The 16,334-nt window shown below is 43.7% G+C and overlaps 1 protein-coding gene across 1 annotated transcript; it reads left to right on the forward strand.

Annotated features, from left to right (window-relative positions):
* The first annotated feature begins 2,853 nt into the window (after positions 1-2,853).
* Positions 2,854-5,267, forward strand: LOC108059040 (uncharacterized). Its single transcript, XM_017144077.3, has one exon. The coding sequence runs from the start codon at positions 2,988-2,990 to the stop codon at positions 4,977-4,979; it is 1,992 nt and encodes a 663-aa protein (XP_016999566.2). The 5' UTR covers positions 2,854-2,987; the 3' UTR covers positions 4,980-5,267.
* The last annotated feature ends 11,067 nt before the right edge of the window (positions 5,268-16,334 follow it).

The following is a 16,334-nucleotide window of genomic DNA, read 5'->3' on the forward strand; positions in this document are numbered from 1 at the left end:
TTTCCGTTGTCCGGTCGGAAAAGCCAGGCGCCCCCTCGTCTCTGGCCACTTGTCATAAATAAGCAGTGCAGCTTGCCGGACCTGGCCTGCCACCCAATTTTACTCGCCGCTCTTGCACCGCCAATTTCCCATCCACAATCCTTGCTCGCACTTCGAATCCCTGGGCGCTCGCATTGAACGAGCGAATTCAATTTAACGAGAAATTGCAACAATCAACGCTTCTCCTGTGTCCTGCGTCCTGTGTCCTCCGCCCCCTCAGCCAAGGATTTTGCAGCCCCCTTTCACCGCACCACTCCACACATTCTGTGGACAGTCGTCGGGAGGGAGGGGAATAAAAAAAGTGGCCAAAAAACAACACGCGCAAACACAACTGTTCAGACAATGGCAAGGATTCCAAGCAACAGGAGCGGAGCCGCAACAACAACAGCCTGAAAGGGGGCATGTGCGGCAGAGGGGAGGCTGGTAGGTGTGGCAGGGACGGACGGCAAAAGGCATAAAAAAATTGGGGCCAGAAAAAGGCGGCGTATGCCAACAATGTAATTTTGACGCTTGATCTCGACGGACTCACATGCATCGCTACACGGAGAGAAAACATCTCTTGATATGCCGGAGCAAGGTAATTGGTATTATTTTAACTTGAGATTTTTTACTGAGCAACTGTTAAAATAGATATAATTAGTGACAGAATGCGGAGTTTATATTATTGGGCTTTCAGCATTTTTAATTTTTCATAATCCATATTCCAAAAGTTTAGACAACTTTTAATTAAATAACTGATTGGAAAAGTGGAATTAATATATATACATGCCAATAAATGAATACAAGTTTTGTTTTTAATTTTTTGTACTAATTGTTCGGAGTGCTGGGATGTTGAACAAATACACTGCAATCTAGCATCGTCCTTAAAGCTAGTTAATTTTGATTAGCATATTTCATGTCATCAATTAATTATCGCCGTGTACTTTCATATGAGTAGCAACTGCAAAATGGCAGATGGAAAACGCGTTCGTTTCGAAGAGCAGAAAAAAAACTTCGCTAGATAATGGACACCGAGGAATTCGCTGCCCGCAATCCACAAAAAATGTGAATTTGAAAAGAAGAGGAGCACCGAAGCGTTGAATACTCTGCAAAGACGCGAATTACATTCCGAAAATATGAGATATGACTTTAGATACAAACAAATCAAATAAACCTTTGCAGTTTTTTCACTAGATTCTTTCTTCTACTGCTTTACATTTTAAAGACCTCTTACGAGTATTAGTAAGTAAATTAGAAATAAATGGAAGGAAGAGCTAGTACTGTAGTTAAAACTGTATTGGAAATTAAAGAAAATAAAAAACAAACTACAAAAGTTAAGGATAGTTATGAAACAAAAATAATTGAAAATTTACGCTTGTATAATAAAACTTTTGTTGAAAAAACTATTTAAATTTTTTTAATTCAATGGTAAATTTTAATGTTAAAATTCAATGTTGAGCACAATTAAAAATACCGTCGTGTTCTAAAATATATACTTTAAAATACTTTTGTTTCGGAAAATATATTAAACCTACATGTAAAATTAAATTATTTTTTGAGCGATAGTATAGATTGTAGGCCTAAAGCATAGATGTTTCCTAAATTTTAAAACCATCGATAGTATCGATAAAGCTGTCGATTTTTTATGAACCCTAGTAAAAACGATTAAAGATAGGGGTTTATTTTATTTTTGGTAGTTAGTTACTCTCAACCTCAACTCTAACCCCTTGATAGAGTATAGCCCCTGGGGAAGAGGAAGCATGCCTGACCACTTATGTGTGGGTCAGTGCATCTGTGTGTCGGTACCTGAGTATCTGTGTGTGTTTGCTTGGCGGTTTTGCAGCGTTTTTGGTCCGTTTTTCACGCGTTTTTCGTGCGACTTTCGTGTGGTGCATTATTACTGCCGAAACGCCTGCCGTTTCCACGCTTCTGCCACCCACAAAGCCTCATAATATTTCATGGCTGTTGCAGATTGTTGACATTTTGGCTGCTCTGCACCTCCAGGCTGTGCCTCTTTTTTTTTTAATTTTTTTATTCCAGAGTTTCCGTAGTTGTTTCGATTATGCGGCAAAGGGGGCGTTTTTAGAGGAGCGGGGTCCTCGCAAAGCAGCCACTGCAGCGGATGCAAACAAACGCAGCCAGAAGCGCCAGGAAAATGTTGACATAGGGGTGGGATTTTAGGGGGTTAACTGGGGTTGTGGGTTCCAGGAGCTAGCGGCATCCGCAGTCGCGTGCAAACAGGATAAAACGCGCATCTGTCGCAGCGTCCATCATCATCATCATCCCCATCATCGCAGGAGCGTCCTCATCATCAGGATGTTGCAACGGACATGTCCGTTGTTTTGATCTGAGTTTTGGCTTAGTCGGAAAGTAGGCGGTGGCGAAGGGGTTTTGCGGGACTCCCACTGAAGCACTGCTTTAGTGGAAGTCATCCAGGGCGATTGAATTATATTTAGAAACTATGCCAGAGGGCGTGAGGGTCTTTATTAATCAAGTTTATTCTAGTTTGGTATTTAATCGGGATCTAGCTAGAGCTTTTAAGTAATAGGCTTCCTAGGTTTCATAGCAATATTTTTACTACAGGAAATTAACGCAGTTTTGATCTCTGCATTTTTTGTCGGAAATAAATTTTAGATTTTTGTGATTTTGATTCAAAAACCTATTCTGAGTAAAGATAAATTATTCTCGATTTTAATTTTTTGAAAAATAATTTTTTCCTAACCACGTCTTGCCTTTAATCCGAAGTCTAATTATTACCAACTGGCAATAATTTCTACCCACCGGGGGAAGGGTGCCACTGAGGTGGATAGCAACTGAACCCAGTAGCCCCTTAGAGATCCATCGAAACCGAACACTTCTGAATCCGTTTCGTTTCACACACCCACACTAAAATCCGCCCTCGAAGCGGAGGAACTTAAGATCCGGGATCCAGGATCTATAATCTTGGACTTGGGACTGCGGGCGAGACCATGAGCGCCGCCGTCTGCGTGGTGGTCACGGTGCCCACCGAGGCGGAGGAGCTGAGGCTGAGCCCCAAGCCGCCGGACAGCGCCCGATGTTGCCCCAGCTGCGGTGGCTGCCAGAGGAGCAAGTGTTCCGCCCGCGAGGTGTGCGAGCGCTGCTGGCGACTTGGCCAGATAGCCGGGGCCACTGGAGGCGAGGCAACAGCGCCTCCCCACAGCAGAGCCCTGCAGCTGCCCGAGCTCAAGGAGGACGCCTCTTTGGAGCAGCTGCTGCGGGCGATAGCCGGGGAACTGCGGCTGGAGGACGTCTTCTGGTCGCACGACGTCACCGGGAAGCAGCTGCAGGCGCGCTTCGACCTCCTGCAGGACGAGCGCTACGAACGGCTGCTGTGCACCCTGCAGGACTGGGGCGTCGGCGAGCGACCGGGCACCCACGTGTCCGCCCTCACCTGCCTGGAGACGCGGTCCAAGCCGGGCCCGCAGAGCCCCAGGGCCCAGGTCGCCGGCGATCCCGAGGAGCAGGGCCAGGAGCAGGGCTGGCAGAGCTTCATGGACTCGGTGAGGTGCCGGCTGAACGTCAACCAGGTGGTGCGCCAGGTGCGCCGCGACGCCACCCTGACCTTCGACTTCGTGGTGCTGCTGATGGCGGCCGCCCTGCTCTCCTGCGTGGGCCTCGTCGAGAACAGCTTCCTGTTCCTGTCCAGCTCCATGCTGATCTCGCCCCTGATGGGACCCATAATTGCGGCCATTTTCGGCTCGGTGATCGGCGACCGCGAGCTGCGCTGGCTGGGCCTGAAGAACGAGCTGCTCGGCATCGCCGTGTCCGTGGCCATTGGCTTCTTCTTCGGGGCCATCGTCTGTGGCTTCGGCCACTTCTTCGCCATATCCGCCGGCCTCACGGAGGAGATCGTCTCCCGCTGCGACACGCACTCCCTGGCCATCGGCGTCTGCACCGCCCTGGCCTCGGGGGCGGCCGGGGCCATAGCGGTGCTGGGCGGCAACACGGGCTCCCTGGTGGGCGTGGCCATCTCGGCCTCCCTGCTGCCGCCGGCGGTGAACGCCGGCCTGCTCGGGGCCCTGGCCATCGGGTGCCAGCTGCTGCCCGCCGACCACGAGCTGCTGGCCAGCCTGACGAAGCACCGCACCTACTCGGCGCTGCTCTCCGTGGAGCTGCTGGTCTGCGCGGCCGTCAGCATGGCCCTGACCCTGCTGAACATCGTCTGCGTCTGGCTGATGGGCGTGGTGGTGCTGCGGATCAAGGAGGTGGCTCCGGCGGTGCGGCGGCATCAGCAGTTCTGGCGCCACGACGTGCGCACTGCCCGCGAGGTGGGGCTCCTGGACCCGGCGCTGCAGAGCGCCATCGACCGCCTGGACGAGTCGCAGCTGGACGTGGAGGCGCCGCACTACCAGCGCACCTGGTCGCCGGGAATGGAGCGGCAGGCGCGCATCGGGGGCTCCGAAATGGCCCTGGCCGGCTGCAAGGATCAGCCGGACAACTACCACACGGTGCACGGCTTCCAGGAGTTCTGCATCACGCTGCACCGCCTCAAGTCGGCGCACAAGGAAGCCCAGCCGCCGAGTGTGATGGAGCTGTTTGCCCAGACCACTAATACCACCACCACCACCACCACCACGGGGGGCAGCGGCTTCAGCAGCTGCCGCAGTCTGCCGGACGTCAGCAGCCATTCACGGCTCTGGCCATCCAGTGCCACGAGCATCCAAGGCGTGGCAGCCACGGCATCGCAGGGTCTGGCTGGCAGGGAGCGCGGCAAGCGGAGTGTCCACTGGCGCGAGGAGCAGCTGGGGAGGGACCTCGTCCTGAGCAAGGAGATTCTGGGCAGCAGGGAGGGCAGCCCGCTCGGAAGGACCGGCCAGGTCCTCATACCCCTGCCCAGTCTGGAGCCCCCGGCCGCGGCCGATCGACCCCTGCAGCTGCTCCCCCACGGCAGGCCACAGGTCACCAGGCCCCCGGAGGAGCAGGACGAGTTCCAGGCTTAGCGGCTGAGCACCCAGGCGCACTCTAAAACCGCCCACCATCAAGAGCAGGGCAAACATTCAGGATGAAGCCCCGGGCTTCGTGTCCAGCTTTGATTACTCGCCGATCCGGCGGCGATGCAACTGTTTGCCAACCACTCCAAGCCGCCAGCACTGGCGGTCGTAGAACTGTAGAGGAGTATACGAGTGCATGTAGCTCGTGTAAACCACAGAAAAAACTAAAAAAATTAAGAAATGAAAAAAAAATAATTATATATATTAAGAGCAGGGACCGTAATCATTGAGTTTTATTTTAAAACTCACTCAATATTCATTATTTGTGATAAAAAAACGAAGAAAAAAATCATTATTTTAAAGGAATATTTTAAGGAAAGACGATCTCTGTGGTGTTTTAATTTTTTGCGTTTGTCGATCCTAGGTGCTTGATTTTTTGGTTCAAAAAATAAATAAATCAGTCATCATTATTTACAGTCCCTGATAAAAACTAAAAACCAAGCAAATGGCGACTTTGTGATAAACGCTAGTCGGCTTAAAATACAAAAACATATAAGTATTATAGAAAATACATTTTTAGATAAACCAATTCAATTTGATTAAAGAAACTCAATATATTTGAAAGGCATAGGTGAAATTGGATATAAGATTGCCTACACCGAAAAAATCAAAAATCATACATTAATTTTAAAGCATTGTGTTTACTTTCGGAAATATTAAGTTAAACTTTCGGAACTGAATTTAGCCTAATACTACAGAGTACAGCCTTTATACCATACTGCATGAAGTATAATCTGAAAACTGCGAGATTAAAGATTATTTGGGTGTGCAATTTAAGACATATAAATATCAGAATTTTTCCTTCAACTTAGTTAGTCTTCGAGTCATTGGCCCTGACGATACAGCTAAGCATCTGCTGAGGCAACAGGTAAACTACCCTGTCGAGGACACCACAAAGCTCTGCGAAATCACCCGCAGGTCAGCCAACTTTTCACACTCCACATGCATGTGAACACTTCGTCCTGGAGCCAAGCTCTATTCCCCTTCTCCCAGGTCGGTAATTTTTATTGCTTTTAATTTGGCCAAGTGAAGCTGGCGAATGGAGAATGACTCGCTTTATTCACTTACCACTGAGCAGATTGCTGGCCATCGGCGGTCCTGGGTCTCGTTTTTATTTTCCCTGGTCCACTGCCAACTGAAGCCAACCAAGTCGATGGACATCGAACTCCTCTTCTGTTTATACTAATACAAAAAAATGTGCAAATCGAGAATTCTACTGGCTTGGAGTTAAAAGACAAATTTTAACTTATTATTGTTATTGGCATCGAAAAACGCATTTAATGAAATGATTAATATTTTCATTTACTTATGACCTATTATTTTATTAGCTGAATATTTTATTTAGAGTTTATCCGCACAGTAAAACTGTATATTATTCATGTTATTATATTCAAGAAAACCTCTTAAATAGCAGTTTAGAAATAAAGCTTAGAAGGCAAATGGCCAGTGACGTATGTATGATACTTAAAATGTATAAGTGCATAATTACATAAATGAATTAGTTCGTGTGGCGCAAATGCTTTCTAATTGAAGGCAATAAATTCTATCGGTCTTAGTCCGATTTTGCCGCCATAACTTCATTATGCGATTTTCATTGTCTTTTTTCTGCTCTGTTTTTGAATCTGAGCGCTTCCTCGGATTGATTGTTTTATCGTTTCCTTTTGTTGCCCATTTCAAGTGTTATTATCCTGGCCGTGTATCCTTTCGCTCCGCCCGTCTCATTCGAACGGCCATTAGATGGCAACAACAATTACGTGTTGCGCTTTTATTGCGGCCAGCTCGTTCGTTTTGCCACCCCCTCCTTCGGTATGCATCCCTTGGACAGGACAGAAAGGACCGGGGACAAGTGCGAAAAAAGGATACGAGCCACGTGTGATTGCCCTTTGATGTGCCCCTGCCGTTGTTGTATTTTCTCTAATGTTTATTTGCCATTTCAGCGCCTGCTGTTTGCTATGCCACCTATCCTCGATCCTTTTCCGGGGCTCGCATCCTGCCCTCCAGTTTGCCGTTTGTCCTGTTTGGCCAGGACAGGTGCGACATTTGGCATGTCCACGCAATTAGCGCCCTTGTCCAGCCCGCTCTCCGTTCTCCGTTCTCCGCAGTCCATATTCCCACCCACTCGTCCTTGCGGCCCTCGATTAACTCGTTTTCACCGACCAGGCCGCTAACGAGGCCACATTTGTCCGGCCATCGAGGAGCGGACGAGGCCAAAACAAACCGAAAGTACACTTAGAGAAATATGTATTGGCCAGGGATATTACAATATGTATTTGAAGAAATTCTTTTTTGGTCGTGTAGTATGCAATAAGAGGAATGGCGTTCTGACCCATTTGCCATAAATTAAAAATTACTTTTTTTTAAGGCTTATTGTAGAAAAAGAGTATATTAAAACCCTTAAAAAAGTAGTTGTTGACACAAAAAACTTCAAAATTGGATTTTAAAATACGTTCGTGCGTGGGATAAGCCTAGTAATTATAAAAAAAAATTATTACAAGCCATATATGTGTCCGCCTGGGCAAGCATGCTGCATCAGTAACATTTTTGCCAGTGTAAGTGTTTCAAATTCCTGTTGAAGTGCGTATTCCCCTAGTAATTTTATGATGGATGTAAGCACTCACGGGTGATCCGCATTAATGAATGTGTGAACGGGTTTATGAGCATAAGGCCGAACTTGTTGGTTAATCCCCTCCTGAGCACTACACACTTGGTGTTTAATAAGATAATATTTCATACCTTTTACTTAAGAGTAGTCCCTGGAAAAAAAACGAAACATGAAAAAGAAAGTACTTTGCCAAAAATTGTATTTAAAGTTAATTTTTGTAAATTATAACATTATTTTGTTGAACAATTTTACAAAAACATATACTACTTTTGAAATAGATAATTTTTTAAGTTCACCTTTTTCTTCACTTGTTTCTTAAGAGAATAAAAAAACGTTAGACGGCAATTTCTTAATCGACTATTCTATAGTTACACCCAGTTCTACCCTCAGACTTCTTTTTATACCCTTGTAGAGGGTATTATAATTTCAGTCAGATGTTTGCAACGCAGTGAAGGAGACGTTTCCGACCACATAAAGTATATATATTCTTGATCAGCACCAATAGCCGAGTTCATCTAGCCATGTCCGTCTGTCCGTCTGTCAGTCTGTCCGTTTCTATGCGAACTAGTCTCTCAGTTTTAAAGCTATCGCGATGAAACTTTCCCGAAAGTCTTCTTTCTATTGCAGGTAGTACATATGTCGGAGCGAGCCGGATCGGACCACTATATCTTAAGGCTCCATTAGGAATATTCAAACAAATATGAGAAAATTCATTGTAACTTTGTAGGAAGTAGGCGTTTTGATTCTTGACTACTTAAAAACAAAATTTTAATAAATAAATACGCTGAATCTGGAATTCCTGGAACTGCACCGAGTAAGCATTCTTTAATCTACAAGGGTATATAAGCTTCGGCTGGCCGAAGGTAGCTTCCCTTCTTGTTTGTATGATGCATTGTCATGATTTAATCAGTCTTTGGCATTCTGGGTCCAACTCATTATTTAGCATAATTATTTATAGTTTTATTTATCACTCTCGACAAGTTTTTACGGTCGCTTCCGATGCCAACCAAACAAAAGGGGCAAAAACCCAACAGACAAGCAAAAGTTTACCACGCCAGAAAGAAAATCTGCTGAGGAGCGGAGGGAATTCGAGGTATAGTCGAGAGTCCCAGGCAGCTGGGCAAGGCAAAACGTTTAATATTAAATGGGGTAGCAGCAGGGCGAAACTTTGATCCTGTTGTGTACTGCGCTCTGATGTGCTGCGCTGCCCCACCGGAATCAGAAGGCGAGGCTATTTTACACTCTAAGAAAAGTTTCCTCTGAAGCTAGTAAGAACTGTTTGAAAGTGTTTAGAAACATGTTTATCTTTCCTTTGATTTTATTTTGAAATATATTTTCTCTTTTGAAAACTATAACTTCGGCATCTACCTTTGCTTTTCAATCCTACTACATTGTAGCGTTTTTCGTTGTATTTTGAAATTTATTTTTCGATCCTTTCCTTTTACTCAAAATTTTATAATATATAAAAAAATTCTATATCACCGATTTTTCTTGAAAATGTTGTGAGCAATAAAAACTTTGCCCGCTAGGTGTCGCCTTGCAGCTCGCATACATCCATCTTCCTCGCACTCCCTTAAAGCTGAGTAACGTTTATATGATAGTCGAGATACTCTCTAGGTTTTTGTAAAAAATTGGTTTCATATCAGTTTCAAATTACAAATTTTTCCGAGTGTACTCATACAGCTTGCCTTGTGGCAGTCGTAGTGCCTTAAATAGTTGCACCTTTGGCCACTCCAAGCCAAAAGAAATCCAGCGCTGTGGGCAAGTGGGAAAGACTGGAGTGCAGTCGAGTAGAGTGGCTGCCAGTGGAGTGGACTGGATTGTTGTGCTGTTTTCTGGTTTTATTTTCCCTTTCTTCGTATATTTTGGACACTGCTGGCGGATTACAGAGCACATGCTTAGTGCCTATTATTTATGGACCCTTGAAACTGCAGCAGCTGCAGTGGCAGCCACAAGAAGCCATCGCCACAGCATGGTCAATTGATTCCTGGATCCTTCGTCCTGCGTCCATTGTCCCGCAACCATTGTCCGGTTAAAAACAGATCCCTCACCATGGCAACGGCAACAAAACAGCCGGACTTCGTCGTATTCGGTCCGGCAATCAGGTGTTGTGGAGCTTCCTTCTGGTCAAGTTAATACGAGAAGCAAAAACTCGCATTATGTTGAGCTCCTTTCTCAATTCTACTCGGAGCATTAGGCTTTGTTGTTACTTAATTTGGGAGTCAGCAAGTAAACAATTGTAATACGATCTTGAAGATGTTAGCGATTCATCTTTAATTGTGTAGGTTTTACTGTAAATTCATTGGCAATTCCTATTTTTAGCAACTTATAACTGGTATAGCAAAATATACTTGAGAAGTAAATGTCAATGCCGATTCCAACTGTACGAACATAAAAGTGTTATCATGTGGACTCTAATGTATTCTATTTCATTTCATACCAAACAAGAAAGAAAGCTAGCTAGCTACGTGGACTAAAAATGTATATGGAATGAACATTTTTAAGTCCATGTATAGCCTTATTTAGTCATTTTTAGTCCATCGTTCCTTAATTTAAGGAATATGGACTTAAATCAAGGTAATTTTTTTTTCTGGTATGCAGATATGCTTATATACGTCTATATTAACATATTTAAATGCCCAGAGGCCTGCACCTTTTAATAAAGTCCATTTAAATGTGTTAAAAGAAAAAAAGACCGATTATTTAAGATTAAGAAAAAAAACAAAAAAAGAATAGAGACGGCAAATTTAATTCTTATAACTACCAGATATTATCTACTACAATCTCCCAATATGTATAGTATGAGCAATTTTCCTTTAATTTTTTTTTTTTTAAATTTCCTAAACTTATTTTCTGAAATGTTTGTAGTGGCTACGGTGCAGCCGAAAAGTGTTAATTACGACTGCCAAGGACTCAGAGAGCTCCCTTTTGCCACTTTCCTTTTTAATATATCCTGAACTCCTTGACTCAGCTTCTGGTCGAATCCCTTTTTTTGTGAACTTGCAACTCGGGGGCGAACTTCGCTTTGGCAACAAATTGCACTGGCTTTGTCTTTGGGATGCGTTTTAATCTGCCCATTGTTCTTCGTCCCCAGGACTCGCAGCTCCTCTTTTTGCGCTTCCTTTTCCTGCCACTCCGCCTTGTAAATTATGTGTTTTAATATTTTACAAAGACTCAAAAACTGAGCACTTTGTTTATAATCTTATGCCCGTTTTTGCAGCTCACTTCTCACTCCTTCGCTTTTAATAAGCCCCCAAATAGGGCGCCTTGAAGTGGGCGTTGCGAGCAGAGGCTCTAAATATAAATAACTGCAAAGGACAAAGATCCGACAGGCGACGCGCATTGGCGCAATTCGAGTGTTTTCATTTCAAAATGGTAAAATAAAATGAATAAATCAGTTAATCGAATAAATTATAAAAGAAGTGTTTGGTACAATTAAAAAAATTGTATACAACAATTAGCGTTTTAGGGCGTAACTGCGGTTTGGCTCTCAAAATTCGGAAGTACTAATCGACACAAGTCAAATCACATTTATTGTTTCTAAGGCTCTCGTTTGAAAATGGCCGGGCTATTAATGCACAAAGAAAATCACGCCGGTATCAAATCGATCTACGCATGGTAAAATTCTGGTATTTATATGCATGTCGTTTTTACCATGCAATACCGATTTCTCTCTCTCGGAGATTCTCTGACTTCGAAAAAGAGAGCAATGAGCAATATGGTGATTTAAATTACGTGAGTGGGAGCGAGAGTAAATAATTATCTCAATAGGGTTGGTAAAAAATCGATAGCACTATCGATACTATCGATGGTTTTAATATTTTGGAAACATCGATGGTTTGAACCCACCATCGCTCCAAAAAAATAGTTGAATTTTACATGCAACTTTTGGTATATTTTAAGGAAAACAAGTATTTTAAAGTATGTACTTGAGGACACGACGGTATTTTAATTGTTAAGGCTCAACATCGAATTTTGTTTTACTTTAATCGCTGTAAAAGTTAGACCGTTTCTTTCCCCCTAATTTGTATGAGTTTTTGTTTGTTTTGTTGTTCATAATTTTCCTTAAACAATTTGTTTTTCTTTTCTTTAATTTTCGATACTATTGATAGTATCGATAGTGACCACCATCGATAGCCAAAAACATCGATGGTGTCCACTATCGATCTTTTAACAACCCTCTATCTCAATTCGAAATAGAGCGAGATAGCGCTTAAAATTACATAAGTGGGAGGGAGCAAGACACATTAGAAATTGAAACTGACCTAATTAGAACATTTTGCTTACACTTCGAGCATATCAAGTCAAAATTGATACCACATAACATCAAATTGATCATTTTTTGTTGGGTGTTGCGAATAATCATCAGGACGACTACAGTCTCATGATTTAAGTTAAATTATTTGCAAAATGAATTAAACTTCTAAATAAATTGAAGTTTTACTTATTTGTAATCGGGAGAGAAATTCTTATTGTGCTTTGTAGCACATATATAATTTAACTTTTGCATCCTTCTTTGGTCAAATTCGCCACGGTGCGACGAGGAGAAATGGTATAAAAATGTTGCAGTTTCTTTAATTTACTTAAAATGGAAACGAATTTCTGCAGCTCTTATTTATTTATATTTGCGTTTCCTCTGCTGCTTAACCCTCTGGTGACAGAACGGAGCTTGTTAATTGCCGGATTCCGACTCGATTGGGCATAGCTTTAAGTTTAAATTGGAGATTTTGTGGGCAAGGATGGGGGACTGCACTGAGAAAAATCGAGAAAAGCTCTCAAATAAAACTAGATGGTTGGGCTTAAATTAATTAAATTAGGGAATCAATATGTTGGGCTGCCACAGAAATCGCTTAGCGCTGAATTCGGCCGCTGGGGGATTTCGGTGGCATCCCCGATTATCCTGTGTGCACCTTAAAATCGAGAAATTCGCCTGAATCCTGGTAAGAAGGAAGTTGGAACTTCCAATTTTCCCTTTTCCCAGGATGATCATTTAATGGCCAGAACCATTGACCTGGGGCAAACTCGGGACTGACTTACGAGTATAAGCAACTTAATTATCTGCGACAATTACAAGCAGGCAACAAATCTAAGCAGGAATGTCCTGTGTACATCGCGTGTGTGTGTGTGCTGTCAGCACATTTGTCTACGTGGCGTATGAATAATTGCAAATGCCAACAATGGGCGGCATTTGTCGTTGTGGTTGTCGGTTGTCGTTGTTTTGCCTTTGTCTCTACGTGGGTCCTCGTTGCTCCTGCTCCTGCTCCTGCACATTCCACACTTGATATACAACTCACATGTATACCTGGCTCTGTGATCATTTAGATAAATAATTCCAAATGTTAATTGAGTGCAAGGGTTTCGCAGCCGGACAAAAGTTTCTGGCCCGGCCTGTGTGAAAATTAATTAACTAAATTATTAAGTGGCTGGCAAAGGCAAAGGCAAGAGTCCGACCGGCCAAAACGAATATTGTAAATTATGCTTTTATTATTGCCGCAAGTTGTTTGGCACGATAATGACGATGTCCTGGCCATGTGCCGGCATTTGGCATTAATTGCGGCCTAGTGGCCAAAAATTACCTGACCCAAAGTCCCACTCCTGGCCAAGACATTAAGCTATATTTATGACAGACGCCACCCCACAAATTGCAACGCCAAATGCTTATTTAATGAGTTAATTATTTTTTGTATTTATTGCAATGCCGAAATATGCGAATGAGCAAACGTGGAAATATGCGCTATTAAACGTTAAGCACGGGGGCAGTCGGGAAAAACCCATTAGAATTTTCGGGGTTTTTCCCCGTCGACGGAACGGCAGACTCAATTAGCGAGGGGTCTTAATGGTCGAAAGGCAGTGCAAAACGGGGGAAAATACGTGGAACAAACTGCAAATCATGCATGTAAGCCTTGTGCATTTCCCCCAATGTTTTCCGAGTTCTCTCTTCATTTTTTAATTACAATTTTAAAAATATTATTGCAAATATTTCGGTGTTTCTAGCGGTTATGAAACGAAAATTAGATTTGATTGTCTGTTATTTAATGTGAATATTTGAACGGGAACTGTGCTCTATACTCCAGCCTGTCCCATTAGTTATTCCTGAAACGCAAATATAAATTAAACATTTTCGTCTTCATATGAACATAAATGCTGAAATTGTGACAGAAATTTCCTAAGCTCGCTTGCAACTTGATTAATTTAATTTTTAATTTAACTTTCTTACGCTTTTATACGTGCGCAGTGTGATTTTCATTTGGAATCCAATGAATATCAGGCCAAAGAAAGCCTAACACATTTATTTCGCATTTTCCTATTATGCGGCCACTTGATATGATTTATTATCTGCAAAAAAACGGCAAAAAGTGGAAACACTGTCAATCTGCACCTGACCGCTGGAGCTCAAATGATGGAAGGCCAAGAGCCAGGCGATCGTTAACCCGAATTAACTTGTTTAACTCATTCGTGGCCGGCCGCAGAAATGAAAGGCAAACATGAAATGTTTTCGGCCGCACAGACAAAGGAAACTTTTCCAATTTTCCGAGCACATTGGCCATTGGCCCGATTGCTGCTGAGCGTCAATCAATCAATCAGGCAATCGTTCATGCGCACATTAATTTATTCATTTTAGCGGAATCGCCACGAGAAATATTTTCCCATTTAATTGCTCTCCCACCAATTTTCGTGCAGAGCGGGCGCAAAACGCTTTTTATTACTTAACCGGAAATTGGCAATTAAAGCGATTTAACGGCCCACATGAATGCGGGGCTCTGAGCTCTGAGAATGCCCCAAAAGCCGAGGAAACGTAAGAATGTTTGGGGAAGGCCGTCGGCGGCCCCCTTTTAATGGGCTTTTTCCCCGCTCCTCCCCGGTTTCTCATCAACTAACGTCATCGTTCAGGGCCTTAATCAAGTTTTAAATGGCCGCAACCCCCACAACAGCCACCACCCCCAGTTTTCCCGGCCCCCTCAAGGTGCTGCCAACTCGTTCATTGTTATTTATTGTGTGTTGTTGTTATTGCCGGAAATTTATTTCAATTTTCGCCGAGCTGCAAAGTTTTGTATTGTCATTGCGAACGTTCGCCTTTTTCCAATTAGAGATGGGAGTGCTGGGGGCTTGCAGGGGGTGGCTTCAGGGGGTGGCTTCAGGGGTGTTTGCAGGGGGAGCATAAAAACTCATTTAACTTTTTTGGACGGCGAAACGTCAAACGGCCAACGAAAGTTTCCTCGGCACATCGGTTTTTCCGAGCGACCCACCGATATCTGTTGCATAGTTCTCGGGGCCCTGCATAATTAATTATTTGCCCCCAGCGGAACGGAGCGAAGTGGAACACGCGGAACGGAACGAAGCGAAAGCGGTATGTTTCGGGATGGTTTGAAAGCCCGTTAATTTAATAGCGCCAGTTTATAACTTCTTAATTTAAAAGGAATTTCAATTGAAGCTGGAATGCTAAGTAGTTGAATTAAGCATGGAGTGTGCAATAAGACTTTGCTTGAGGAGGCTTTTTACTGTCTTTTGATGGATCTTAAGTGTCTAATTTTTCATTTCTCCTTGAGTGGGCGAGCACTTTTGTGGACACACACGGGAACTGGGCATCAAAATCAGTAAGATTGTTGCGCATTTATTGTTTCACTGCTCTTTGATACTCCAAAAAAACTGGGTATGCAACGATGGTCGATTTGATATGCTCGAAATCCTGCGCATATCGATTTGATTCCGGCTCGTTTTTCTTTGTGTTTGCTTCGTCGTTTTCAATCACTAAAGCTGTTGAATTAAACTATTAAAGGGGCTCCAAAAACCTATTATTTCGCAGCTAGTTTTTAAGTAAATGCCGGCACTTTTCACCACTCGATTCTTTCGATTCGCTGGAGCTGATGAATTTTAGTTCCTCAACTCAGTGGGACATGTTGGTCGGAGATCGCTCCCCGCGGAGGGTGAATAGAAAATGGAAAACGGTTCGGGAAAGCGGATGACTTGCGGGTGGCCGCTTAATTTTCGGTCTTTGCCAAGCGTCCAATTTGCCGCCACATTGCAGCCAAAGTTATTCGCGAAAAACTTGAAACTTTGCCACCATCCGCGCCCCCGAAGTCAGTCGCCCTCCGACCACCGCACTAATTTCAATTGCTCTCGGCTAATGTGGGACCAGTCGCGAACTCTTGGCCCTCCCCTCGCTAGTTTATGGCGAAAGTTGAGCTGAAAAATGCGCGGAGAAAATGTCAAGTGCAATTTATACAAATTTCACGGTTACTGCTAAAGTGTCGAAAACTTTTCACGGTTACTCGGCCAACTGACGGCCACGGAATTAGCCTAAGTCCGTTGGAGTTTAAGTGTTTCCTTTTTTCCTTTTCCTTCTGCATTTCGCCAGCCAGGCGAATTCCGGGAGTTTTACAAATATTGGCGCAAATTTCTCAAGTTCCACTAAGCGCGGCTGGCTAAACAATTTCACGATAGTTAATTAATCGATACCATACATGTACGTATGCAGAGGCACCTCTGGGGCAAACACAATATGCTCCACCAACTTTTCGCGCCCGCATTCGCAATTCGCGATTGGCCAGCGAAGTACTCTCGGAAATTTGGGGCATATTAGTTTGAAACAATGTGAACATAATGATTTAAGCAATGGCTGGAAATCGCCAGATAATACACGCTTCTAGTTACCGATTAAATCTAATCAATTAAAAGTTAATTCGATTGTTCGATTGTTTATT

The sequence above is a fragment of the Drosophila takahashii genome, chromosome X, assembly GCF_030179915.1.
Source record: "Drosophila takahashii strain IR98-3 E-12201 chromosome X, DtakHiC1v2, whole genome shotgun sequence".
Classification (NCBI taxonomy): Eukaryota; Metazoa; Arthropoda; class Insecta; order Diptera; family Drosophilidae; genus Drosophila; species Drosophila takahashii.